The sequence below is a fragment of the Oncorhynchus tshawytscha genome, linkage group LG30, assembly GCF_018296145.1.
Source record: "Oncorhynchus tshawytscha isolate Ot180627B linkage group LG30, Otsh_v2.0, whole genome shotgun sequence".
Lineage (NCBI taxonomy): Eukaryota > Metazoa > Chordata > Actinopteri > Salmoniformes > Salmonidae > Oncorhynchus > Oncorhynchus tshawytscha.
Genome location: NC_056458.1, coordinates 49,113,283 through 49,138,846, shown reverse-complemented (window position 1 = coordinate 49,138,846; position 25,564 = coordinate 49,113,283). Strand labels below are relative to the sequence as shown.

Sequence of the window (25,564 nt, the reverse complement as noted above, 5' to 3'; positions counted from 1 at the left end):
AATGTACTGTTAGAGACCTGGTAGAGACCTGGTAGAGAATGTACTGGTAGAGACCTGGTAGAGAATGTACTGTTAGAGACCTGGTAGAGAATGTACTGGTAGAGACCTGGTAGAGAATGTACTGTTAGAGACCTGGTAGAGACCTGGTAGAGATGTACTGTTAGAGACCTGGTAGAGAATGTACTGGTAGAGACCTGGTAGAGAATGTACTGTTAGAGACCAGAGACCTGGTAGAGAATGTACTGGTAGAGACCTGGTAGAGACCTGGTAGAGAATGTACTGACAGAGACCTGGTAGAGAATGTACTGGTAGAGACCTGGTAGAGAATGTACTGTTAGAGACCTGGGAGAGAATGTACTGGTAGAGACCTGGTAGAGACCTGGTAGAGAATGTACTGACAGAGACCTGGTAGAGAATGTACTGGTAGAGACCTGGTAGAGAATGTACTGGTAGAGACCTGGTAGAGACCTGGTAGAGAATGTACTGGTAGAGACCTGGTTGAGAATGTACTGTTAGAGACCTGGTAGAGACCTGGTAGAGAATGTACTGGTAGAGACCTGGTAGAGAATGTACTGTTAGAGACCTGGTAGAGAGTGTACTGGTAGAGACCTGGTAGAGAATGTACTGTTAGAGACCTGGTAGAGACCTGGTAGAGAATGTACTGTTAGAGACCTGGTAGAGACCTGGTAGAGAATGTACTGGTAGAGACCTGGGAGAGACCTGGTAGAGACCTGGTAGAGAATGTACTGGTAGAGACCTGGTAGAGAATGTACTGGTAGAGACCTGGGAGAGAATGTACTGGTAGAGACCTGGTAGAGACCTGGTAGAGAATGTACTGGTAGAGACCTGGTTGAGAATGTACTGGTAGAGATCTGGTAGAGACCTGGTAGAGAATGTACTGATAGAGACCTGGTAGAGAGTTCCAGAACTAGAACAAAAGCAGATAGTAGATTGTTGTGGTAGAAGAGAGAGTTAAGAGAGAAAGTAAAGTAGCCTGCCACTGGTCCCCAAGAAAACAAAGAGAAGAAGAGAGGAGATGAAGGTGGTATGAGAGATGAAGGGGTAATGAATGACAGATGAGTAACAGCAGTTTGTTGTGACAGCAGGTCCAGAGAGAGAGTGTGTGTGTGTGTGTGTGTGTGTGTGTGTGTGTGTGTGTGTGTGTGTGTGTGTGTGTGTGTGTGTGTGTGTGTGTGTGTGTGTGTGCATCTATAAACAGTACATATAACTCACAGCAGAGGACTTTGATGCAGGCGGCGTGCAGGTTGTTCTCTGCTCTGATCAGGGATCTCATCCCGATGACGAAGAGGTTCCCGAAGCATGTGATGAAGGCCATGACCCACACAGAGACCCTGAGCACCACGTTGGCTAACAGGTCCTCGAAGGAAGAGATACCGTCCGTGTTGGGCTTACACGTTCTCACATGGGGCGCATAGGAACAGTACTGGAAGGTCTTGAAGTAGCTACAGAGAGGAGAGGAAGGGTTGGGGGATAGGAGGAGAGGAGAGGAAGGGGTTGGGGGATAGGAGGAGAGGAGAGGAAGGGTTGGGGGATAGGATAGGAGAGGAGAGGAAGGGGTGGGGGATAGGAGGAGAGGAGAGGAAGGGGTGGGGGATAGGAGGAGAGGAGAGGAAGGGTTGGGGGATAGGAGGAGAGGAGAGGAAGGGGTGGGGATAGGAGGAGAGGAGAGGAAGGGTTGGGGGATAGGAGGAGAGGAGAGGAAGGGGTGGGGGATAGGAGGAGAGGAGAGGAAGGGGTGGGGGATAGGAGGAGAGGAGAGGAAGGGTTGGGGGATAGGAGGAGAGGAGAGGAAGGGGTGGGGGATAGGAGGAGAGGAGAGGAAGGGTTGGGGGATAGGATAGAGAGGAGAGGAAGGGGTGGGGGATAGGAGGAGAGGAGAGGAAGGGGTGGGGGATAGGAGGAGAGGAGAGGAAGGGTGGGGGGGATAGGAGGAGAGGAGAGGAAGGGTGGGGGATAGGAGGAGAGGAAGGGATGGGGATAGGAGGAGAGGAGAGGAAGGGGTGGGGGGATAGGAGGAGAGGAGAGGAAGGGGTTGGGGGATAGGAGGAGAGGAGAGGAAGGGGTGGGGGATAGGAGGAGGAGAGGAAGGGGTGGGGGATAGGAGGAGAGGAAGGGTTGGGGATAGGAGGAGAGGAAGGGGTGGGGGATAGGAGGAGAGGAGAGGAAGGGATGGGGGATAGGAGGAGAGGAAGGGTTGGGGATAGGAGGAGAGGAGAGGAAGGGGTGGGGGATAGGAGGAGGAGGGGAGGAGAGGAAGGGGGTGGGGGGATAGGAGGAGAGGAGAGGAAGGGGTGGGGGATAGGAGGAGAGGAGAGGAAGGGTTGGGGGATAGGAGGAGAGGAGAGGAAGGGGTTGGGGGATAGGAGGAGAGGAGAGGAAGGGTTGGGGGATAGGAGGAGAGGAGAGGAAGGGTTGGGGATAGGAGAGAGGAGAGGAAGGGTTGGGGGATGAGGAGGAGAGGAAGGGGTTGGGGGATAGGAGGAGAGGAGAGGAAGGGTTGGGGGATAGGAGGAGAGGAGAGGAAGAGAGGAAGGGTTGGGGGATAGGAGGAGAGGAAGGGATGGGGATAGGAGGAGAGGAGAGGAAGGGGTGGGGGATAGGAGGAGAGGAGAGGAAGGGGTGGGGGATAGGAGAGGAGAGGAAGGGGTGGGGGATAGGAGGAGAGGAAGGGGTGGGGGATAGGGAGGAGAGGAAGGGTTGGGGGATAGGAGGAGAGGAAGGGTTGGGGGATAGGAGGAGAGGAGAGGAAGGGTTGGGGGATAGAGAGAGGAAGGGATGGGGATAGGAGGAGAGGAAGGGTTGGGGGATAGGAGGAGAGGAGAGGAAGGGTTGGGGGATAGGAGGAGAGGAGGAAGGGGTTGGGGGATAGGAGGAGAGGAGAGGAAGGGTTGGGGGATAGGAGGAGAGGAGAGGAAGGGTTGGGGGATAGGAGGAGAGGAGAGGAAGGGTTGGGGGATAGGAGGAGAGGAGAGGAAGGGGTTGGGGGGATAGGAGGAGAGGAGAGGAAGGGTTGGGGGATAGGAGGAGAGGAGAGGAAGGTTGGGGATAGGAGGAGAGGAGAGGAAGGGGTTGGGGGATGAGAGGAGAGGAAGGGTTGGGGGATAGGAGGAGAGGAGAGGAAGGGTTGGGGGATAGGAGGAGAGGGAGAGGAAGAGAGGAAGGGGATAGGGGGATAGAGGAGAGGAAGGGATGGGGATAGGATAGGAGGGCTGGGAGGAGAGGAAGGGGTGGGGGATAGGAGGAGAGGAGAGGAAGGGGTGGGGGAGGAGAGGGAGGAGAGGAAGGGGTGGGGGATAGGAGGAGAGGAAGGGGTGGGGATAGGAGGAGAGGAAGGGTTGGGGGATAGGAGGAGAGGAAGGGTTGGGGGATAGGAGGAGAGGAGAGGAAGGGTTGGGGGATAGGAGAGAGGAAGGATGGGGATAGGAGGAGAGGAAGGGTTGGGGGATAGGAGGAGAGGAGAGGAAGGGTTGGGGGATAGGAGGAGAGGAAGGGTTGGGGGATAGGAGGAGAGGAGAGGAAGGGTTGGGGGATAGGAGGAGAGGAGAGGAAGGGATGGGGATAGGGAGAGGGGAGAGGAAGGGGATGGGGATAGGGAGGAGAGGAGAGGAAGGGGTGGGGGATAGGAGGAGAGGAGAGGAAGGTTTGGGGGATAGGAGGAGAGGAAGGGGTGGGGGATAGGAGGAGAGGAGAGGAAGGGTTGGGGGATAGGAGGAGAGGAGGGGGTGGGGGATAGGAGGAGAGGAGAGGAAGGGTTGGGGGATAGGAGGAGAGGAGAGGAAGGGGTGGGGGATAGGAGGAGAGGAGAGGAAGGGGTGGGGATAGGAGGAGAGGAGAGTAAGGGGTGGGGGATAGGAGGAGAGGAGAGTAAGGGGTGGGGGATAGGAGGAGAGGAGAGGAAGGGTTGGGGATAGGAGGAGAGGAGAGTAAGGGTTGGGGGATAGGAGGAGAGGAAGGGTTGGGGGATAGGAGGAGAGGAGAGGAAGAGTTGGGGGATAGAGGAGGAGAGGAGAGGAAGGGTTGGGGGATAGGAGGAGAGGAGAGGAAGGGTTGGGGGATAGGAGGAGAGGAAGGGTTGGGGGATAGGAGGAGAGGAAGGGTTGGGGGATAGGAGGAGAGGAGAGGAAGGGTTGGGGATAGGAGGGAGGAGAGGAAGGGGTGGGGGATAGGATAGAGGAGGAGAGGAAGGGTGGGGGATAGGAGGAGAGGAGAGGAAGGGGTGGGGGATAGGAGGAGAGGAGAGGAAGGGGTGGGGGATAGGAGGAGAGGAGAGGAAGGGGTGGGGGATAGGAGGAGAGGAGAGGAAGGGTTGGGGGATAGGAGGAGAGGAGAGGAAGGGTTGGGGGATAGGAGGAGAGGAAGGGTTGGGGGATAGGAGGAGAGGAGAGGAAGGGTTGGGGGATAGGAGGAGAGGAAGGGGGGATAGGGGGGATAGGAGGAGAGGGAGAGGAAGGGGTTAGGGGAGATAGGAGGAGAGGAGAGGAAGGGTTGGGGGATAGGAGGAGAGGAGAGGAAGGGATGGGGGATAGGAGGAGAGAGAGGAAGGGGTGGGGAATAGGAGGAGAGAGAGTAAGGGGTGGGGGGATAGGAGAAGAGGAGAGGAAGGGATGGGGATAGGAGGAGAGGAGAGGAAGGGATGGGGGATAGGAGGAGAGGAGAGGAAGGGGTGGGGATAGGATAGAGAAGAGGAGAGGAAGGGTTGGGGGATAGGAGGAGAGGAGAGGAAGGGTTGGGGGATAGGAGGAGAGGATGGGGGAGGAGAGGAAGGATGGGGGATAGGAGGAGAGGAAGGGATGGGGGAGGAGAGAGGAAGGGATGGGGATAGGAGGAGAGGAAGGGATGGGGATAGGAGGAGAGGAAGGGATGGGGATAGGAGGAGAGGAAGGGATGGGGATAGGAGGAGGAGAGGAAGGGTTGGGGGATAGGAGGAGAGGAATGGATGGGGATAGGAGGAGAGGAGAGGAAGGGATGGGGGATAGGAGGAGAGGAGGGAAGGGTTGGGGGATAGGAGGAGAGGAGAGGAGGGGTTGGGGGATAGGAGGAGAGGAGAGGAAGGGTTGGGGATAGGAGGAGAGGAGAGGAAGGGGTGGGGGATAGGAGGAGAGGAGAGGAAGGGTGGGGGATAGGAGGAGGATAGGAAGGGGTGGGGGATAGGAGGAGAGGAGAGGAAGGGTTGGGGGATAGGAGGAGAGGAGAGGAAGGGGTTGGGATAAGAGGAGAGGAGAGGAAGGGGTGGGGGATAGGGAGGAGAGGAGAGGAAGGGTTGGGGGATAGGAGGAGAGGAGAGGAAGGGGTGGGGGATAAGAGGAGAGGAGAGGAAGGGGTGGGGGATAAGAGGAGAGGAAGGGTTGGGGGATAAGAGGAGAGGAAGGGGTGGGGGATAAGAGGAGAGGAAGGGGTGGGGGATAGGAGGAGAGGAGAGGAAGGGTTGGGGGATAGGAGGGAGAGGAGAGGAAGGGAAGGGGGATAGGAGAGAGGAAGGGGTGGGGGATAGGAGGAGAGGAGAGGAAGGGTTGGGGATAGGAGGAGGAGAGGAAGGGGTGGGGGATAGGAGGAGAGAGGAGAGGAAGGGGTGGGGGATAGGAGGAGAGGAGAGGAAGGGGTGGGGGATAGGATAGGAGAGGAGAGGAAGGGGTGGGGATAGGAGGAGAGGAGAGGAAGGGGTGGGGGATAGGAGGAGAGGAGAGAGGAAGGGTTGGGGGGATAGGAGGAGAGGAGAGGAAGGTTGGGGGGAGGAGAGGAGAGGAAGGGTTGGGGGATAGGAGGAGAGGAGAGGAAGGTGGGGGATAGGAGGAGAGGAAGGGTTGGGGATAGGAGGAGAGGAGAGGAAGGGATGGGGGATAGGAGGAGAGGAGAGGAAGGGGTGGGGGAATAGGAGGAGAGGAGAGAAGGGGTGGGGGATAGGATAGGAGAAGAGGAGAGGAAGGGATGGGGATAGGAGGAGAGGAGAGGAAGGGATGGGGATAGGAGGAGAGGAGGGAAGGGGTGGGGGATAGGATAGGAGAAGAGGAGAGGAAGGAAGGGGTCAGGGGATAGGAGGGAGGAGAGGAAGGGTTGGGGGATAGGAGGAGAGGAAAGGATGGGGGATAGGAGGAGAGGAAGGATGGGGATAGGAGGAGAGGAAGGGATGGGGATAGGGGAGGAGAGGAAGGGATGGGGGATAGGAGGAGAGGAAGGGATGGGGGATAGGAGGAGAGGAAGGGATGGGGGATAGGAGGGAGGAATGGATGGGGATAGGAGGAGAGGAGAGGAAGGTATGGGGGATAGGAGGAGAGGAGAGGAAGGGTTGGGGGATAGGAGGAGAGGAGAGAGGAAGGGGTTGGGGGATAGGAGGAGAGGAGAGGAAGGGTTGGGGGATAGGAGGAGAGGAGAGGAAGGGGGTGGGGGATAGGAGGAGAGGAGAGGAAGGGGTGGGGGGATAGGAGGAGAGGATAGGAAGGGGTGGGGGGATAGGAGGAGAGGAGAGGAAGGGTTGGGGGATAGGAGGAGAGGAGAGGAAGGGTTGGGGGATAGGAGGAGGAGGAGAGGAAGGGTTGGGGGATAGGAGGAGAGGAGAGGAAGGGTTGGAGGATAGGAGGAGAGAGAGGAGAGAGGAGGTTGGGGGATAGGAGGAGAGGAGAGGAAGGGTTGGGGGATAGGAGGAGAGGAGAGGAAGGGATGGGGGGATAGGAGGGAGGAGAGGAAGGTTTGGGGGATAGGAGGAGAGGAGAGGAAGGGTTGGGGGATAGGAGGAGAGGAGAGAGGAAGGGTTGGGGATAGGAGGAGAGGAGAGGAAGGGTTGGGGGATAGGAGGAGAGGAGAGGAAGGGGTGGGGGATAGGAGGAGAGCAGAGGAAGGGTTGGGGATAGGAGGAGAGGAGAGGAAGGGTTGGGGGATAGGAGGAGAGGAGAGGAAGGGTTGGGGGATAGGATAGGAGGAGAGGAGAGGAAGGGATGGGGATAGGAGGAGAGGAGAGGAAGGGGATGGGGATAGGAGGAGAGGAGAGGAGAGGAAGGGATGGGGGATAGGAGGAGAGGAGAGGAAGGGTTGGGAGATAGGAGGAGAGGAGAGGAAGGGTTGGGAGATAGGAGGAGAGGAGAGGAAGGGTGGGGGATAGGAATAGGAGGAGAGGAGAGGAAGGGTTGGGGGGGATAGGAGGAGAGGAGAGGAGAGGAAGGGATGGGGATAGGAGGAGAGGAGAGGAGAGGAAGGGTTGGGAGATAGGAGGAGAGGAGAGGAAGGGTTGGGAATGGGAGGAGAGGAGAGGAAGTGTTGGAGGATAGGAGGAGAGGAGAGGAAGGGGGGTTGGGGGATAGATGGAGAGGAGAGGAGAGGAAGGGATGGGGATAGGAGGAGAGGAGAGGAAGGGTTGGGGGATAGGAGGAGAGGAGAGGAAGGGATGGGGACAGGAGGAGAGGAGAGGAAGGGTTGGGGGATAGGAGGAGAGGAGAGGAAGGGGTGGGGGATAGGAGGAGAGGAAGGGGTTGGGGGATAAGAGGAGAGGAGAGGAAGGGGTGGGGGATAGGATAGGAGGAGAGGAGAGGAAGGGTTGGGGGATAGGAGGAGAGGAGAGGAAGGGGTGGGGGATAAGAGGAGAGGAGAGGAAGGGGTGGGGGATAAGAGGAGAGGAGAGAAGGGTGGGGGATAAGAGGAGAGGAAGGGGTGGGGGGATAAGAGGAGAGGAAGGGGTGGGGGATAGGAGGAGAGGAGAGGAAGGGTTGGGGATAGGAGGAGAGAGGGAGGAAGGAAGGGGGATAGGAGGGGAAGGGGTGGGGGATAGGAGGAGAGGAAGGGGTGGGGGATAGGAGGAGAGGAAGGGATGAGGATAGGAGATGAAGGGTTGGGGGATAGGAGAGGAAGGGGTGGGGGATAGGAGGAGAGGAGAGGAGAGGAAGGGATGGGGGATGGGAGGAGAGGAGAGGGAAGGGTTGGGAGATAGGAGGAGAGGAGAGGAAGGGTTGGGAATAGGAGGAGAGGAGAGGAAGGGTTGGGGGATAGGAGGAGAGGAGAGGAGAGGAAGGGTTGGGGGATAGGATAGGAGGAGAGGAAGGGTTGGGGGATAGACAGGAGAGGAGGAGAGGAAGGGATGAGGATAGGAGGAGAGGAGAGGAAGGGTTGGGGGATTGGGATAGGAGGAGAGGAGAGGAAGGGATGGGGACAGGAGGAGAGGAGAGGAAGGGTTGGGGGATAGGAGGAGAGGAGAGGAAGTGGTGGGGGATAAGAGGAGAGGAAGGGTTGGGGGATAAGAGGAGATGAGAGGAGGGGTGGGGATAGGAGGAGAGGAGAGGAAGGGTGGGGGGATAGGAGGAGAGGACAGGAAGGGTGGGGGATAGGAGGGAGAGGAGAGGTAGGGGGGGGGGGATAGGAGGAGAGGAGAGGAGAGGAAGGGGTGGGGATAGGAGGAGAGGAGAGGAAGGGGTGGGGGATAGGAGGAGGAGAGGAGAGGAAGGGGTGGGGATAGGAGGAGAGGAGAGGAAGGGGTGGGGGATAGGAGGAGAGGAGGAGGAAGGGGTGGGGATAGGAGGAGAGAAGAGGAAGTGGTGGGGGATAAGAGGAGAGGAAGGGGTAGGGGGGATAGGAGGAGAGGAAGGGATGGGGGATAGGAGGAGAGGAAGGGATGGGGGGATAGGAGGAGAGGAAGGGATGGGGATAGGAGGAGAGGAAGGGTTGGGGGGGATAGGAGGAGAGGAAGGGATGGGGGATAGGAGGAGAGGAGAGGAAGGGATGGGGGATAGGGATAGGAGAAGAGGAGAGGAAGGGTTGGGGGATAGGATAGGAGAAGAGGAGAGGAAGGGTTGGGGGGATAGGAGGAGGGAGGAGAGGAAGGGAGGGGGGATAGGAGGAGAGGAGAGGAAGGGTTGGGGATAGGAGGAGAGGAGAGGAAGGGTTGGGGATAGGAGGAGAGGAGAGGAAGGGTTGGGGGATAGGAGGAGAGGAAGGGGGTGGGGGATAGGATAGGAGGAGAGGAGAGGAAGGGTTGGGGGATAGGAGGAGAGGAGAGGAAGGGGTGGGGGATAAGAGGAGAGGAAAGGGTGGGGGATAAGAGGAGAGGAAGGGGTGGGGGATAAGAGGGAGAGAGGAAGGGGTGGGGGATAGGGGAGGAGAGGAGAGGAAGGGGTGGGGGATAGGAGGAGAGGAGAGGAAGTGGTGGGGGATAGGAGGAGAGGAGAGGAAGTGGTGGGGGATAAGAGGAGAGGAAGGGTTGGGGGATAAAAGGAGATGAGAGGAGGGGGAAGGGGGATAGGGAGGAGAGGAGAGGAAGGGGTGGGGGATAGGGAGAGAGGAGAGGAGAGGAAGGGGTGGGGATAGGAGGAGAGGAGAGGTAGGGGATGGGGGATAGGAGAGAGGAGAGGAGAGGAAGGGGTGGGGGATAGGATAGGAGGAGAGGAGAGGAAGGGGTGGGGGATAGGAGGAGAGGAGAGGAGAGGAAGGGGTGGGGGGATAGGAGGAGAGGAGAGGAAGGGGTGGGGGGATAGGAGGAGAGGAGAGAGGAAGGGGTGGGGATAGGAGGAGAGAAGAGGAAGTGGTGGGGGATAAGAGGGGTGGAGGAAGGGGTGGGGGATAGGAGGAGAGGAAGGGATGGGGGATAGGAGGAGAGGAAGGGATGGGGGGGATAGGAGGAGAGGAAGGGATGGGGGATAGGAGGAGAGGAAGGGATGGGGGATAGGAGGAGAGGAAGGGTTGGGGGATAGGAGGAGGAGAGGAAGGGATGGGGGGATAGGAGCAGAGGAGAGGAAGGGATTGGGGGATAGGATAGAAGAGAAGAGGAGAGGAAGGGTTGGGGGATAGGATAGGAGAAGAGGAGAGGAAGGGTTGGGGGATAGGATAGGAGAAGAGGAGAGGAAGGGTTGGGGGATAGGAGGAGAGGAGAGGAAGGGTTGGGGATAGGAGGAGAGGGAGAGGAAGGGTTGGGGATAGGAGGAGAGGAGAGGAAGGGTTGGGGATAGGAGGAGAGGGAGAGGAAGGGTTGGGGGATAGGAGGAGAGGAGAGGAAGGGTTGGGGGGATAAGAGGAGAGGAGAGGAAGGGGTGGGGGATAGGATAGGAGGAGAGGAAGGGGGGGGGGGATAAGAGGAGAGGAAGGTGGGGGTGGGGGATCGGGATAAGAGGAGAGGAAGGGGTGGGGGGATAAGAGGAGAGGAAGGGGTGGGGGATAAGAGGAGAGGAGAGGAAGGGGTGGGGGATAGGAGGAGAGGAGAGGAAGTGGTGGGGGATAAGAGGAGAGAGGAAGGGTTGGGGATAAAAGAGAAAGAGAGGAGGGGGTGGGATAGAGGAGAGGAGAGGAAGGGGTGAGGGGGAGGAGGGGTGGGGGAGAGGAGAGGAAGGAAGGGGGGGGAGGAGGAGGAGGAGAGGAAGGGGTGGGGGGGATAGGAGGAGAGGAAGGGTGGGGAGAGGAAGGGGTGGGGGATAGGATAGGAGAGAGGAGAGGAAGGGGTGGGGGATAGGAGGAGAGAGAGGAAGGGGTGGGGATAGGAGGAGAGGAGAGGAAGGGGTGGGGATAGGAGGAGAGAAGAGGAAGTGGTGGGGGATAAGAGGAGAGGAAGGAGGGTGGGGGGATAGGAGGAGAGGAAGGGATGGGGATAGGAGGAGAGGAAGGGATGGGGGATAGGAGGAGAGGAAGGGGATAGGGGATAGGAGGAGAGGAAGGGATGGGGGATAGGGAGGAGAGGAAGGGTTGGGGGATAGGAGAGGAGGAGGAGAGGAAGGGATGGGGGATAGGAGGAGAGGAGAGGAAGGGATGGGGGATAGGAGGAGAGGAGAGGAAGGGTTGGGGGGATAGGATAGGAGAAGAGGAGAGGAAGGGTTGGGGATAGGATAGGAGAAGAGAGAGGAAGGGTTGGGGGATAGGAGGAGAGGAGAGGGAGAGGAAGTGTTGGGGGATAGAAGGAGGAGAGGAGAGGAAGGGATGAGGATAGGAGGAGAGGAGAGGAAGGGTTTGGGGATGGGGATAGGAGGAGAGGAGAGGAAGGGATGGGGACAGGAGGAGAGGAGAGGAAGGGTTGGGGGATAGGAGGAGAGGAGAGGAAGGGGTGGGGGATAGGAGGAGAGGAAGGGGATAAGAGAAGGGGGATAGGAGGAGAGGAGAGGAGAGGGAAGGGTTGGGGATAGGAGGAGAGGAGAGGAAGGGATGGGGGATAGGGAGGAGGAGAGAGGAAGGGTTGGGGGATAGGAGGAGAGGAGAGGAAGAAGTGTTGGGGGATAGGAGGAGGAGAAGAGAGGAGAGGAAGGGTTGGGGGATAGAAGGAGAGAGAGGAGAGGAAGGGATGAGGATAGGAGGAGAGGAGAGGAAGGGTTTGGGGATGGGGATAGGAGGAAGGGAGAGGAAGGGGATGGGGATAGGAGGAGAGGAGAGGAAGGGTTGGGGGATAGGAGGAGAGGAGAGGAGAGGAAGGGTTGGGGGATAGGAGGAGAGAGAGGAGAGGAAGGGTTGGGGGATAGGAGGAGAGGAGAGGAAGGGTTGGGGAATAGGAGGAGAGGAGAGGAAGGGTTGGGGATAGGAGGAGAGGAGAGGAAGGGTTGGGGGATAGGGAGGAGAGGAGAGGAAGGGTTGGGGGATGGGGAGGAGAGAAGAGGAAGGGTTGGGGGGATAGGAGGAGAGGAAGGATGGGGTTGGGGGGATAGGAGGAGAGGAGAGGAAGGGTTGGGGATAGGAGGAGAGGAGAGAGGAAGGGTTGGGGGATAGGAGGAGAGGAGAGGAAGGGTTGGGGGATAGGAGGAGAGGAGAGGAAGGGGTTGGGGGATAGGAGGAGAGGAGAGGAAGGGTTGGGGGATAGGAGAGAGGAGAGGAAGGGTTGGGGGATAGGAGGAGAGGAGAGGAAGGGTTGGGGGATAGGAGGAGAGGAGAGGGTTGAGGGAGGAGGAGGAGAGGAGAGGAAGGGTTGGGGGATAGGAGGAGAGAGGAGGAAGGGTTGGGGGATAGGAGGAGAGGAGAGGAAGGGGTTGGGGGATAGGAGGAGAGGAAGGGATGGGGATAGGATAGGGAGGAGAGGAGAGGAAGGGTTGGGGGATAGGAGGAGAGGAGAGGAAGGGTTGGGGGATAGGATAGGAGAGAAGAGGGGTGGGGGAGAGGAAGGGTTAAGAGGGGGATGGGGGATAGGAAGTGGTGGGGAAGAGGAGAGGAAGGGTTGGGGGATAGGAGTGGGGGGAGAGGAGAGGAGAGGAAGGGTTGGGGGATAGAAGGAGAGAGAGGAGGGGAAGGGATGGGATAGGGGAGAGGAGGAGAGGAGAGGTTTGGGGTGGGGATAGGAGGAGAGGAGAGGAAGGGATGGGGGAAAGGAGAGGAGAGGAAGGGTGGGGGGAGAGAGGAATGGGGTAGGGGGGGGGATAGGAGGAGAGGAGAGGAAGGGTGGGGGATAAGAGGAGAGGAAGGGTTGGGGATAGGAGGAGAGGAGAGGAAGGGTTGGGGGGGGAGAGGAGGAGAGGGAGGGAGAGGAAGGGGAGGGGGATAGGAGGAGAGGAGAGGAAGGGATGGGGGATAGGAGGAGAGGAGAGGAGGGTTGGGGGTTGGGGATAGGAGGAGAGGAGAGGAAGTGTTGGGGGATAGGAGGAGAGGAGAGGAGAGGAAGGGGTTGGGGGATAGAAGGAGAGGAGAGGAGAGGAAGGGGATGGGGATAGGAGGAGAGGAGAGGAAGGGTTTGGGGATGGGGATAGGAGGAGAGGAGAGGAAGGGGATGGGGATAGGAGGATAGGAGGAGAGGAAGGGTTGGGGGATAGGAGGAGAGTGAGAGGAGAGGAAGGGTTGGGGATAGGAGGAGACAGGAGAGAGGAAGGGTTGGGGAATAGGAGGAGAGGAGAGGAAGGGTTGGGGGATAGGAGGAGAGGAGAGGAAGGGTTGGGACATATAGATAGAGGATAGGAGAGGAAGGGTTGGGGGATAGGAGGAGAATGGAGAGGAAGGGTATAGGGGGATAGGAGGAGGAGGAGAGGAGAGGAAGGGTTGGGGGATAGGAGGAGAGGAGAGGAAGGGTTGGGGGGAGGAGAGGACGGGAGGAGAGGAGAGGAAGAAGGGGGGGGATAGGAGGAGAGGAGAGGAAGGGTTGGGGGATAGAGGAGAGGAGAGGAAGGGTTGGGGGATAGGAGGAGAGGAGAGGAAGGGTTGGGGGATAGAATGTGAGGAGAGGAAGTATAGGATAGGAGGAACAGGAGAGGAATGGATAAACATATAGTTAGGGGGATAGGAGGAGAGGAGAGGATATAGTATAGAATGGGGATATAGAGAGAGAATGTGAGAGGACAGGAAGGTTAGAATGGGGGATACAGGAGGAGAGGAGAGGAAGGGTTGGGGGATAGGAGGAGAGGAGAGGAAGGGTTAGAATGGGGGATAGGAGGAGAGGAGAGGAAGGGTTGGGGGATAGGAGGAGAGGAGAGGAAGGTATGAATGGGATAGGAGGACATATAGTAGGAATGTGGGTTGGGGATAGGAGGAGAGAGGAAGGGTTGGGGATAGAGGAGAGGAGAGGATATAGGGTATGAATGGGGATAGGAGGAGAATGTGAGAGGATAGGGTTGGGATATACATATAGGAGAAGAGGAGAGGAAGTATAGGATGGGGAAACAGGAGTATAGAGGACAGGAAGGGATGGGGATAGGAGGAGAGGAGAGGACATATAGTATAGGAATGGGGGATACATATAGTAAGAGGAGAGGAGAGGAAGGGTATGGGAATATATAGGAGAGGAGAGGATAGGGTTGGGGGATAGGATATAGTAGGAGATGTGAGAGGAAGGGATGGGGGATAGGAGGAGATGGATATACAGGGGTATAGGTGAGATATGGTATAGAGGAGAGGAAGGGGTATGGGAATAGGAAGGAGATATAGAGGAATGGGGTACATGGAGGGAGAATGTGATAGAGGACAGGAGTATAGAAGGGTTGGGGGATAGGAGGAGAGGAGAGGAAGGATAAACATGGGGTATAGAAGTGATATACATATAGTAGGAAGGATAAACATATAGGATAGAATGGAGAGGACAGAAGGGTTGGGGATAACATATAGATAGAAGGAATACATGGGTATAGGAGGACAGGAGTAGGAATGGGGTATACATATAGTATAGAATGTGAGAGGAAGGTATAGGGGGATAGAGGACAGGAGTATAGAATGTGGGTACATATAGGGGATACAGGAGTATAGAATGTGATATAGAGGATAGTATAGAATGTGATATACATATAGTATAGAATGTGATAGAGGAAGGGGTGGGGATATATAGTATAGAATGTGAGAGGACATATAGTATAGAATGTGATATAGGACATATAGTATAGGAAGGGTTGGGATATAGGAGGAGAGGAGTAGGAATGGGTTGGAGGATAGGAGACATATAGTATAGAAGGATAAACATATAGTATAGAATGTGGAGGATATAGTATAGAAGGATATACATATAGTTGGGGGATGTGATAGGACATATAGTATAGGAATGTGATAAAGGATAGTATAGAATGTGATATACATATAGGGTATAGAATGTGACATAGAGGACATATAGTATAGAATGTGAGGATACATATAGTATAGAATGTGGGATAGGATATAGTATAGAATGGAAGGGATGGGTATAGAATGTGATAGAGGACATATAGTATAGGGATGGGACAGGATAGAGGATAGGAAGGGTATAGGGGATAGGATAGAGATTTAGAGAATGGATAACATATAGTATAGAATGTGAGAGGACATATAGTATAGGGGATAAGAGGAGAGTATAGAAGGATATACATATAGTATAGAATGTGATAGAGACATATAGTATAGAATGTGGATATACATATAGTATAGAAGGGGACATAGGGGATAAGTATAGAATGTGATATACATATAGTATAGGGATAAGTATAGAAGGAAGTATAGGGTGGGGGGATAAGATATAGTATAGAATGTGAATACATATGGGGATAGAAGGAGAGTAGAGGAAGTGGTGACATACATATAGGGGATAAGAGGAGATAGAGAGGGTGGGGATAGGAGGAGAGGAGAGGAAGGGGTGGGGATAGGAGGAGAGGAGAGGAAGGGGTCGGGGATAGGAGGAGAGGAGAAGGAAGGGTGGGGGGATAGGAGGAGAGGAGAGGAAGGGGTGAGGGGGATTTATTATAGGAGGACAAGGAGAGGAAGGGGTGGGGGGATAGTGAGGGTAGGTAAAGGAAGGGGTGGGGGATAGGAGGAGAAGGAGAGGAAAGGAAGGGGTGGGGGATAGGAGGAGAGGAGAGGAAGGGGTGGGGATAGGAGGAGGTAGATGGAAGGGGTGGGGATAGGAGGAGAGGAGAGGAAGGGGTGGGGGAAAAGAGGAGAGGAGAGGAAGGGTTGGGTTGAGAGGATATTTAGTATACTATATTTAGTATAGAATTTAGAATGTGACATAGAGGACATATAGTATAGAATGTGACATAGAGGACATATAGTATAGAATGTGACATAGAGGACATATAGTATAGAATGTGACATACATATAGTATAGAATGTGACATAGAGGACATATAGTATAGAATGTGATATACATATAGTATAGAATGTGACATAGAGGACATATAGTATAGAATGTGACATAGAGGACATATAGTATAGAATGTGACATAGAGGACATATAGTATAGAATGTGACATAGAGGACATATAGTATAGAATGTGACAGAGGACATATAGTATAGAATGTGACATAGAGGACATATAGTATAGAATGTGACATAGAGGACATATAGTATAGAATGTGATATACATATAGTATAGAATGTGATATACATATAGTATAGAATGTGATATACATATAGTATAGAATGTGATATACATATAGTATAGAATGTGACATAGAGGACATATAGTATAGAATGTGATATACATATAGTATAGAATGTGATATACATATAGTATAGAATGTGATATACATATAGTATAGAATGTGACATAGAGGACATATAGTATAGAATGTGATATACATATAGTATAGAATGTGATAAACATATAGTATAGAATGTGAATGTGTACATACATGTGTGAGAGGTTTCCCATGGGTAGAAACATCTTGGTCTGGATGTTTGGAATCTCAATACCCTCCAGACCCCTACAGAAAAGACAACAACGGTTATTAAGTTGAGTTGATTTATTATCAGCATTGTCAATATTTATCTACAAGTAGAGTGCTGTACTGGTATGTTCTGGTAGTGTACTGTACTGGTATGTTCTGGTAGTGTACTGTACTGGTAGGTAATGGTAGTGTACTGTACTGGTATGTTCTGGTAGTGTACTGTACTGGTAGGTAATGGTAGTGTACTGTACTGGTATGTTCTGGTAGTGTACTGTACTGGTAGGTAATGGTAGTGTACTGTACTGGTAGGTACTGGTAGTGTACTGTACTGGTAGGTACTGGTAGGTAATGGTAGGTACTGGTAGTGTAGTGTACTGTACTGGTAGGTACTGGTAGGTACTGGTAGGTAATGGTAGTGTACTCTACTGGTATGTTATGGTAGTGTACTGTACTGGTAGGTATTGGTAGTGTACTGTACTGGTATGTTCTGTTAGTGTACTGTACTGGTAGGTAATGGTAGTGTACTGGTAGGTAATGGTAGTGTACTGGTAGGTAATGGTAGTGTACTGGTAGGTAATGGTAGTGTACTGTACTGGTAGTGTACTGTACTGGTAGTGTACTGTACTGGTAGGTACTGGTAGGTAATGGTAGGTACTGGTAGTGTACTGTACTGGTAGGTACTGGTAGTACTGTACTGGTAGGTAATGGTAGTGTACTCTACTGGTATGTTATGGTAGTGTACTGTACTGGTAGGTATTGGTAGTGTACTGTACTGGTATGTTATGGTAGTGTACTGTACTGGTAGGTACTGGTAGTGTACTGTACTGGTAGGTAATGGTAGTGTACTGTACTGGTAGTGTACTGAACTGGTAGGTAATGGTAGTGAACTGTACTGGTATGTTCTGGTAGTGTACTGTACTGGTAGGTACTGGCAGTGTACTGTATTGGTTGGTAATGGTAGTGTACTGTACTGGTAGGTACTGGTAGTGTACTGTACTGGTAGGTAATGGTAGTGTACTGTACTGGTAGGTAATGGTAGTGTACTGTACTGGTAGGTAATGGTAGTGTACTGTACTGGTATGTTCTGTTAGTGTACTGTACTGGTAGGTAATGGTAGTGTACTGTACTGGTAGGTAATGGTAGTGTACGGTACTGGTAGGTAATGGTAGTGTACTGTACTGGTAGGTAATGTAGGTAAGTGTACTGTATTGGTAGGTAATGGTAGTGTACTGGTAGGTAATGTAGTAGTGTACTGGTAGGTAATGGTGGTAGTGTATGGTACTGGTAGGTAATGGTAGTGTACTGTACTGGTAGGTAATGGTAGTGTACTGTACTGGTAGGTAATGGTAGTGTACTGTATTGGTAGGTAATGGTAGTGTACTGTACTGGTAGGTAATGGTAGTGGTAGTGTACTGTACTGGTATGTTCTGTTAGTGTACTGTACTGGTAGGTAATGGTAGTGTACTGGTAGGTAATGGTAGTGTACTGTATTGGTAGGTAATGGTATTGGTAGGTACTGTACTGGTAGGTAATGGTAGTGTACTGTACTGGTAGGTAATGGTAGTGTACTGTACTGGTAGGTAATGGTAGTGTACTGTACTGGTAGGTAATGGTAGTGTACTGTATTGGTAGGTAATGGTAGTGTACTGTACTGGTAGGTAATGGTAGTGTACTGTACTGGTATGTTCTGTTAGTGTACTGTACTGGTAGGTAATGGTAGTGTACTGGTAGGTAATGGTAGTGTACTGTATTGGTAGGTAATGGTAGTGTACTGTACTGGTAGGTAATGGTAGTGTACTGTACTGGTAGGTAATGGTAGTGTATGGTACTGGTAGGTAATGGTAGTGTATGGTACTGGTAGGTAATGGTAGTGTACTGTACTGGTAGGTAATGGTAGTGTACTGTACTGGTATGTTCTGTTAGTGTACTGTACTGGTAGGTAATGGTAGTGTACTGGTAGGTAATGGTAGTGTACTGTATTGGTAGGTAATGGTAGTGTACTGTACTGGTAGGTAATGGTAGTGTACTGTACTGGTAGTGTACTGGTAGTGTACTGTACTGGTAGGTAATGGTAGTACTGTACTGGTAGGTAATGGTAGTGTACTGGTAGGTAATGGTAGTACTGTACTGGTAGGTAATGGTAGTGTACTGTACTGGTAGTGTACTGTACTGTACTGGTAGGTAATGGTAGTGTACTGTACTGGTAGTGTACTGTATTGGTAGGTAATGGTAGTGTACTGTACTGGTAGGTAACTGGTGGTAGTGTACTGTACTGGTAGGTAATGGTAGTGTACTGTACTGGTAGGTACTGGCAGTGTACTGTACTGGTAGTGTACTGTACTGGTAGTGTACTGGTAGTGTACTGTACTGGTAGTGTACTGGTAGTGTACTGTACTGGTATGTTCTGGTAGTGTACTGTACTGGTAGGTAATGGTAGTGTACTGTTCTGGTAGGTAATGATAGTGTACTGGTAGGTAATTGTAGTGTACTGAACTGGTAGGTAATGTACTGGTAGGTACTGGTAATGTACTGTACTGATAGCCTAGGCTATACAGTATGTGTTCTACTCACAGGGACTGGAGCTGGGTCAGGTCGTCAAAGTGACCCGGGTAGATGTGGAACAAAGGATTGTGGGATATGTTCCTGTGACAACACGTATAAAACAAGTAAACAAGGGATTCTGTCTGACAAGCAAACAGACAGACCTGTATGGTTTTCCCTGGCTGTGAGAATGAAACTAACTGACTGTTATTTTCTCAGCAGAGGAGAAGGCTCCGCAGGACTAGTGGAGAAAATGTTGCCAGGGCTAGTAGAGAAGATGTTGCCAGGGCTGGCAGAGAAGATGTTGCCAGGGCTGGCAGAGAAGATGTTGCCAGGGCTGGAGAAGATGTTGCCAGGGCTAGTGGAGAAGATGTCGCCAGGACTAGTGGAGAAGATGTCGCCAGGCACCCATGCCATGCCTGGGACCTTCTCCTCAGGCTCCCACGCCATGCCTCGCCAGGCTCCTATGCCATGCCTCGCTCCGGCTCCCACGCCAATCCTCGCTCTTGTACCTACGCCATGCCTCACCCGGATCCCATGCCATGCCCCGCCTCAGCCCGCCAGGCTCCCTCGACTCGCCTCAGCCCGCCAGGTACCCTCGCCGCACCTCAGCCCGCCAGGCTCCCTCGCCCCAGGCTCCCTCGCCTCAGCCCGCCAGGCTCCCCCGCCAGGCTCCCTAGGCTCCCTCGCCCGGCTCTCCAGGCTCCCTCGCCAGGCTCCCTAGGCTCCCTCGCCTGGCTCTCCAGGCTCCCTCGCCAGGCTCCCTAGGCTCCCTCACCTGGCTCTCCAGGCTCCCTCGCCTCGGCCGGGTCTCCAGGCTCCCTCGCCAATCCTCGCTCTGGCTCCTACGCCATGCCTCGCCCGGCTCCCACGCCATGCTTCAGACGGCTCGCCAGGCACCCACGCCTCGCCCGGGACCTTCTCCCCAGGCTCCCTCGCCTCACCCGGGACCTTCTCCCCAGGCTCCCTCGCCTCGCCCGGCTCCCCAGGCTCCCTCGCCTCACCCGGCTCCCCAGGCTCTCTCGCCTCGCCCGGCTCCCCAGGCTCCCTCGCCTCGCCCGCATCAACTGGCTCCCCAGGCTCCCTCGCCTCGACAGGCTCCCTTGCCTGGAGCCTGGCGAGCCGGCTGTATCGCTTTTCCAGTCTTTGATGTCCAACAATGTATTTATGAGCGATATTTTTTTGGGACATTTATAATCGTTTTGCTCAAATATCTTGGGGGGCCGCCAGTTGAGGAACCCTGCGTTATATACTGCACTAGTTTTGACCAAAGTTGTCCCAAATGGCACCCTACTCTCTATATAGTGCACTAGTTTCGACTAGAGACCAAAGGGAATAGTGTACCGTTTTTGTGACTCACAATTTGACGAGGGACTTTAAGTTCTTAAAGGTGTTTTTGGGGAGCTCCTTAATCCGGTTGTTGGACAGGTCTCTAAAAAACAGGGAGAGTAGGAAGAGAGCCACGGGAGAGAGAGGAGGGGGGGCGATGGAGAGAGGAGAGAGAAGGGGGCGAGAGAGAGAGAAGGAGCGAGAGAGAGAGAAGGAGGGGGCGAGAGAGAGAGAGAGGAGAGAAGGAGAAGGGGCGAGAGAGAGAGAGAGAGAGAGAGAGAGAGAGAGAAGGAGAGACAGAGAGAGAGAGAGAGAGAGAGAGAGAGAGAGAGACAGAGAGAGAGAGAGAGAGAGAGAGAGGAGAGAGAGGAGAGAGAGAGAGAGAGAGACAGAGAGAGAGAGAGACAGAGAGAGAGAGAGAGAGGGGGCGAGAGAGAGAGAGGAGGGGGCAGAGAGAGAGAGAGAGAGAGACAGAGAGAGAGAGAGAGAGAGAGACAGAGAGAGAGAGAGAGAGAGAGAGAGAGAGAGAGAGAGAGAGAGAGAGAGAGAGAGAGAGAGAGAGAGAGAGAGAGAAAACCAGATTAAAATAAACGAAAGGTGAAATTGGATGAAATAGCAGAAATCCCCCCTACACTTCTCCCTCCTTGCAGCGTTTTACTAGTTAATTTCAATAGTACACGTTTCAAGCTACTGAGGTTCATCCATTGAGAATGTATAAAAGACTGACATGTCAGAGTATCAGATGTGCATCCCAAATGAGCCCTTTTCCGTATATAGTGCACTATATTTTACCAAGGCCCATAGAGCTCTGTTCAACAGTTGCACACTACAAAGAGAACAGGCGTCCATTTGGGACGGACGACCCAGAATGAGGGAGTGATTTGTACTCACAGCTCCTCCAGCAGCACTAGAGTCTGAAAAGAGCGAACAGGAAGAGCATGAATCCTGTTGTTCATCAGGAGGCTAACGGGGAAAGAGAGAATTACTATGGTTTAGTGGTTTCAACTACTACACACACACACACACACACACACACACACACACACACACACACACACATACCGTGAGTGAGTGTCTGAGTCACAACAACCAAATTAAAAACTTCCAGACAGTCCCCCAGGCACAGAGAGGCAGAAACACCATGTATCACATCTCCCCCTCACTACTTATCACACCTCCCCCTCACTACGTATCACATCTCCCCTCACTACTTATCACACCTCCCCTCACTACTTATCACACCTCCCCTCACTACGTATCACATCTCCCCTCACTACTTATCACACCTCCCCCTCACTACTTATCACACCTCCCCCTCACTACTTATCACACCTCCCCCTCACTACTTATCACACCTCCCCTCACTACTTATCACACCTCCCCCTCACTACGTATCACCTCCCCTCACTACGTATCACACCTCCCCCTCACTACTTATCACACCTCCCCTCACTACGTATCACACCTCCCCTCACTACTTATCACACCTCCCCTCACTACTTATCACACCTCCCCTCACTACTTATCACACCTCCCCTCACTACTCACACCTCCCCTCACTACTTATCACACTCCCCTCACTACTTATCACACCTCCCCTCACTACTTATCACACCTCCCCCTCACTACGTATTACACCTCCCCTCACTACTTATCACACCTCCCCTCACTACTTATCACACCTCCCCTCACTACTTATCACACCTCCCCTCACTACGTATTACACCTCCCCTCACTACTTATCACATCTCCCCTCACTACTTATCCACCTCCCCCTCACATCTCCCCTCACTACTCATCACACCTCCCCTCACAACTTATCACACCTCCCCCTCACTACTTATCACACCTCCCCTCACTACGTATCACATCTCCCCCTCACTACGTATCACACCTCCCCTCACTACGTATCACACCTCCCCTCACTACGTATCACACCTCCCCTCACTACGTATCACACCTCCCCTCACTACTTATCACACCTCCCCTCACTACGTATCACACCTCCCCTCACTACGTATCACACCTCCCCTCACTACGTATTACACCTTACTTTGCTAGCTGTCAACTGTACGGTTTATACTTTTTAATTACCGTTTATATATATTTTTGTTTTTCCATCCCTCAACTTTTTTCATTCAACGTTTTCACTCATTACAATTCATCTTTCACTCCAGATGCTTTATCTGGACATGGTTCGTCAGGACCTCCAACAGCCGAAGCTAAGTAGTAACATTAACATGATGCTTTATCTGGACGTGGTTCATCAGGACCTCCACCAGCCAACCAGTAGTAACATTAACATGATGCTTTATCTGGACGTGGTTCATCAGGACCTCCACCAGCCAACCAGTAGTAACATTAACATGATGCTTTATCTGGACGTGGTTCATCAGGACCTCCACCAGCCAACCAGTAGTAGCATTAACATGATGCTTTATCTGGACATGGTTCATCAGGACCTCCACCAGCCAACCAGTAGTAGCATTAACATGATGCTTTATCTGGACGTGGTTCATCAGGACCTCCACCAGCCAACCAGTAGTAACATTAACATGATGCTTTATCTGGACGTGGTTCATCAGGACCTCCACCAGCCAACCAGTAGTAACATTAACATGATGTTTTATCTGGACGTGGTTCATCAGGACCTCCACCAGCCAACCAGTAGTAACATTAACATGATGCTTTATCTGGACATGGTTCTACAGGACCTCCACCAGCCAACCAGTAGTAACATTAACATGATGCTTTATCTGGACGTGGTTCATCAGGACCTCCACCAGCCAACCAGTAGTAACATTAACATGATGCTTTATCTGGACGTGGTTCATCAGGACCTCCACCAGCCAACCAGTAGTAACATTAACATGATGCTTTATCTGGACGTGGTAATATGAACATGATGCCTTCTAATTGCAGTCGCTGTTCTCATAATATACAGGAGAACGTTCGCCTTACGGCGAGGATAGCTGTGCTACAAGCCCAGCTTCAGACGCAATCGTTAGGCAAAGGGTCATTTCAGTGTAGGAAAGGATGAAACAGCGTCTGTGCCACCAGTAAGTACAGATAGTAGTATAAATCCCCTCGCACAGTTCCCGCAGCCGGACAACTTTCTCACGATTTCTGGAGGGAAATGCTGTAGGAACGCTCAACCGGTGTCGCTCATTCAGCCGACAGAAACTTTCAACCGGGTCTCCCCATTAAGAAACGGGTCGGAGTCAGAGGCCGAGCCTTGTCTGGTCTCTACTCCTCCCGTTACGGGGTCTGAGACACCGAAGCCTCTCACCATTAGCTCTGACAAATTGAAAACCTTAGTCATTGGCGACTCCATTACCCGCAGTATTAGACTTAAAACGAATCATCCAGCGATCATACACTGTTTACCAGTGGGCAGGGCTACTGACGTTTAGGCTAATCTGAAGATGGTGCTGGCTAAAGCTAAAACTGGCCAGTGTAGAGAGATTAGGGATATTGTTATCCACGTTGGCACAAACGATGTTAGGATGAAACAGTCAGAGGTCACCAAGCGCAACATAGCGTCAGCGTGTAAATCAGCTAGAACGATGTGTCGGCATCGAGTAATTGTCTCTGGCCCCCGTCCCAGTTAGGGGGAGTGATGAGCTCTACAGAAAGGTCTCACAACTCAATCGCTGGTTGAAAACTGTTTTCTGCCTTTCCCAAAAGATAGAATTTGTAGATAATTGGCCCTCTTTCTGGGACTCACCCACAAACAGGACCAAGCCTGGCCTGCTGAAGAGTGATGGACTCCATCCTAGCTGGAGGGGTGCTCTCATCTTATCTACCAACATAGACAGGGCTCTAACTCCCTGTTAAGAGAATAATGTTCTCAATGTTCATAAACTGAACTTCAATTAACTACTCAGTCTGCAACCCAGAATTTGTAAGATACTGGTTGAAATGAAAAACAGACAGAGGCCCAGCCTACAATAGTCAAATGTTTATTCACGAGAATGTTCTGAAGTCCACAATACAAAAACCATTCATTTTATACTGGCTCCTTACACACTTACATTCACACACAAACAGCAGGTATCCTACGCACATACCGTATCTAGCTCCACAATGAAATAGGCCAGGCAGCGATGCAGGCCAGGCAGCAGGCTGTTAGCCACCCTGCCAGTTTAGTGGAGTCTGCCACTAGCACAGTCAGTGTAGTCAGCTCAGCTATCACCATTGAGACCGAATCTGTGCCTCGATCTAGGTTGGGCAAGACTAAACATGGCAGTGTTCACCTTAGCAATCTCACTGGAATAAAGACCACCTCCATTCCTGCCATTATTGAAAGAGATTGTGATACCTCACATCTCAAAATGGGGCTACCTAATGTTAGATCCCTCACTTCCAAGGCAGTTATAGTCACTACACAAACACACCTCCCCACATACACTATATATACAAACGTATGTGGCCATCCCTTCGAATGAGTGGATTCGGCTATTTCAGTCACACACGTTGCTGACAGGTCTTTAAAATCGAGCACACAGCCATGCAATCTCCATAGACAAACACGTGGCAGTAAAATGTCCTTACTGAAGAGCTCAGTGACTTTCAATGTGGCACCGTCATATGATAACATCACGTTTGTCAAATTTCGGCCCTGCTAGAGCTTCCCCAGTTATTGTGAATTGGAAATGTCTACGAGCAACGAAGGCTCAGCCTCAAAGGTGTAAGTAAGCTCACAGAAGGGAACCGCCGAGTGCTGAAGTAAGTATCGCTGAAAAAATTGTCTGTCCTCGGTTGCAACACTCACTACCAAGTTCCAAACTGTTCGTCAGGAGCTTTATTTAAATGGGTTTCCATGGCCGAGCTGCCATGGTAGTCGAAGATCAACATCCGCAATGCCAAGCGTCGGCTGGAGTGGTGTGAAGCTAACTGCCATTGGGCTCTGGAGCAGTGGAAACACGTTCTCCGGAGTGATGAATCACTCTTCACCATCGGATGCCAGGAGAACGCTGCCTGCCTTAATGAATAGTGCCAACTGCAAAGTTTGGTCGAGGAGGAATAATGGTCTGGGGCTGTTTTTCATTGTTCGGGCCCCTTAGTTCCAGTGAAGGGAAAGCTTAACGCTACAGCATACGATGACATTCTAGATGATTCTGTGCTTCCAACTTTGTGGCAACAGTTTGGGTAAGGCCCTTTCCTGTTTCAGCACGATAGTCACCCTGTGCACAAAGGTCCATACAGAAATGGTTTGTCGAGATCTTTGTGAAAGAACTTGACTGACCAGCACAGAGCCCTGACCTCAAGCCCATTGAACACCTTTGGGATGAATTGGAACTTCGACTGTGAGCCAGGCCTAATCGCCCTTAATCAATGTCCGACCTCACCAATGCTCTTGTAGCCAAATGGAAGCAAGTCACCAGCAGCAATGTTCCAACATCTAGTAGGAAGACCTCCCAGAGGTGTGGAGGATGTTATAGCAGCAAAAGGGGATCCAACTCTATATGAATGCCATGATTTTGTAAGATGTTTGATGAGCAGGTGTCCACATACTTTTGTTGTGTATGTATGCCATGTTGTATCAATGAATTTGCAAAGAACACACACATTTCTTCACACAGGGTTCGTGGGGTGAGACAGGGATGCAGCTTAAGCCCCACCCTCTTCGACATATATATCAACAAATTGGCGCGGGCTCTAGAACAGTCTGCAG

The 25,564-nt window shown here is 52.6% G+C and overlaps 1 protein-coding gene across 1 annotated transcript in view; it reads right to left on the bottom strand.

Annotated features, from left to right (window-relative positions):
- rxfp2a (relaxin family peptide receptor 2a) overlaps nucleotides 1-25,564 on the bottom strand; it is a 181,009-nt gene that overhangs the window by 34,547 nt on the left and 120,898 nt on the right. Inside the window, exons 11-16 of the mRNA XM_042309162.1 lie at nucleotides 20,950-20,962; nucleotides 20,779-20,850; nucleotides 19,919-19,990; nucleotides 18,589-18,660; nucleotides 15,982-16,053; nucleotides 1,234-1,463 (exon numbers count right to left, since the gene is read on the bottom strand). Of these exons, the coding sequence (XP_042165096.1) occupies nucleotides 1,234-1,463; nucleotides 15,982-16,053; nucleotides 18,589-18,660; nucleotides 19,919-19,990; nucleotides 20,779-20,850; nucleotides 20,950-20,962 (531 nt within the window). The remainder of the gene's footprint in view (nucleotides 1-1,233; nucleotides 1,464-15,981; nucleotides 16,054-18,588; nucleotides 18,661-19,918; nucleotides 19,991-20,778; nucleotides 20,851-20,949; nucleotides 20,963-25,564) is intronic.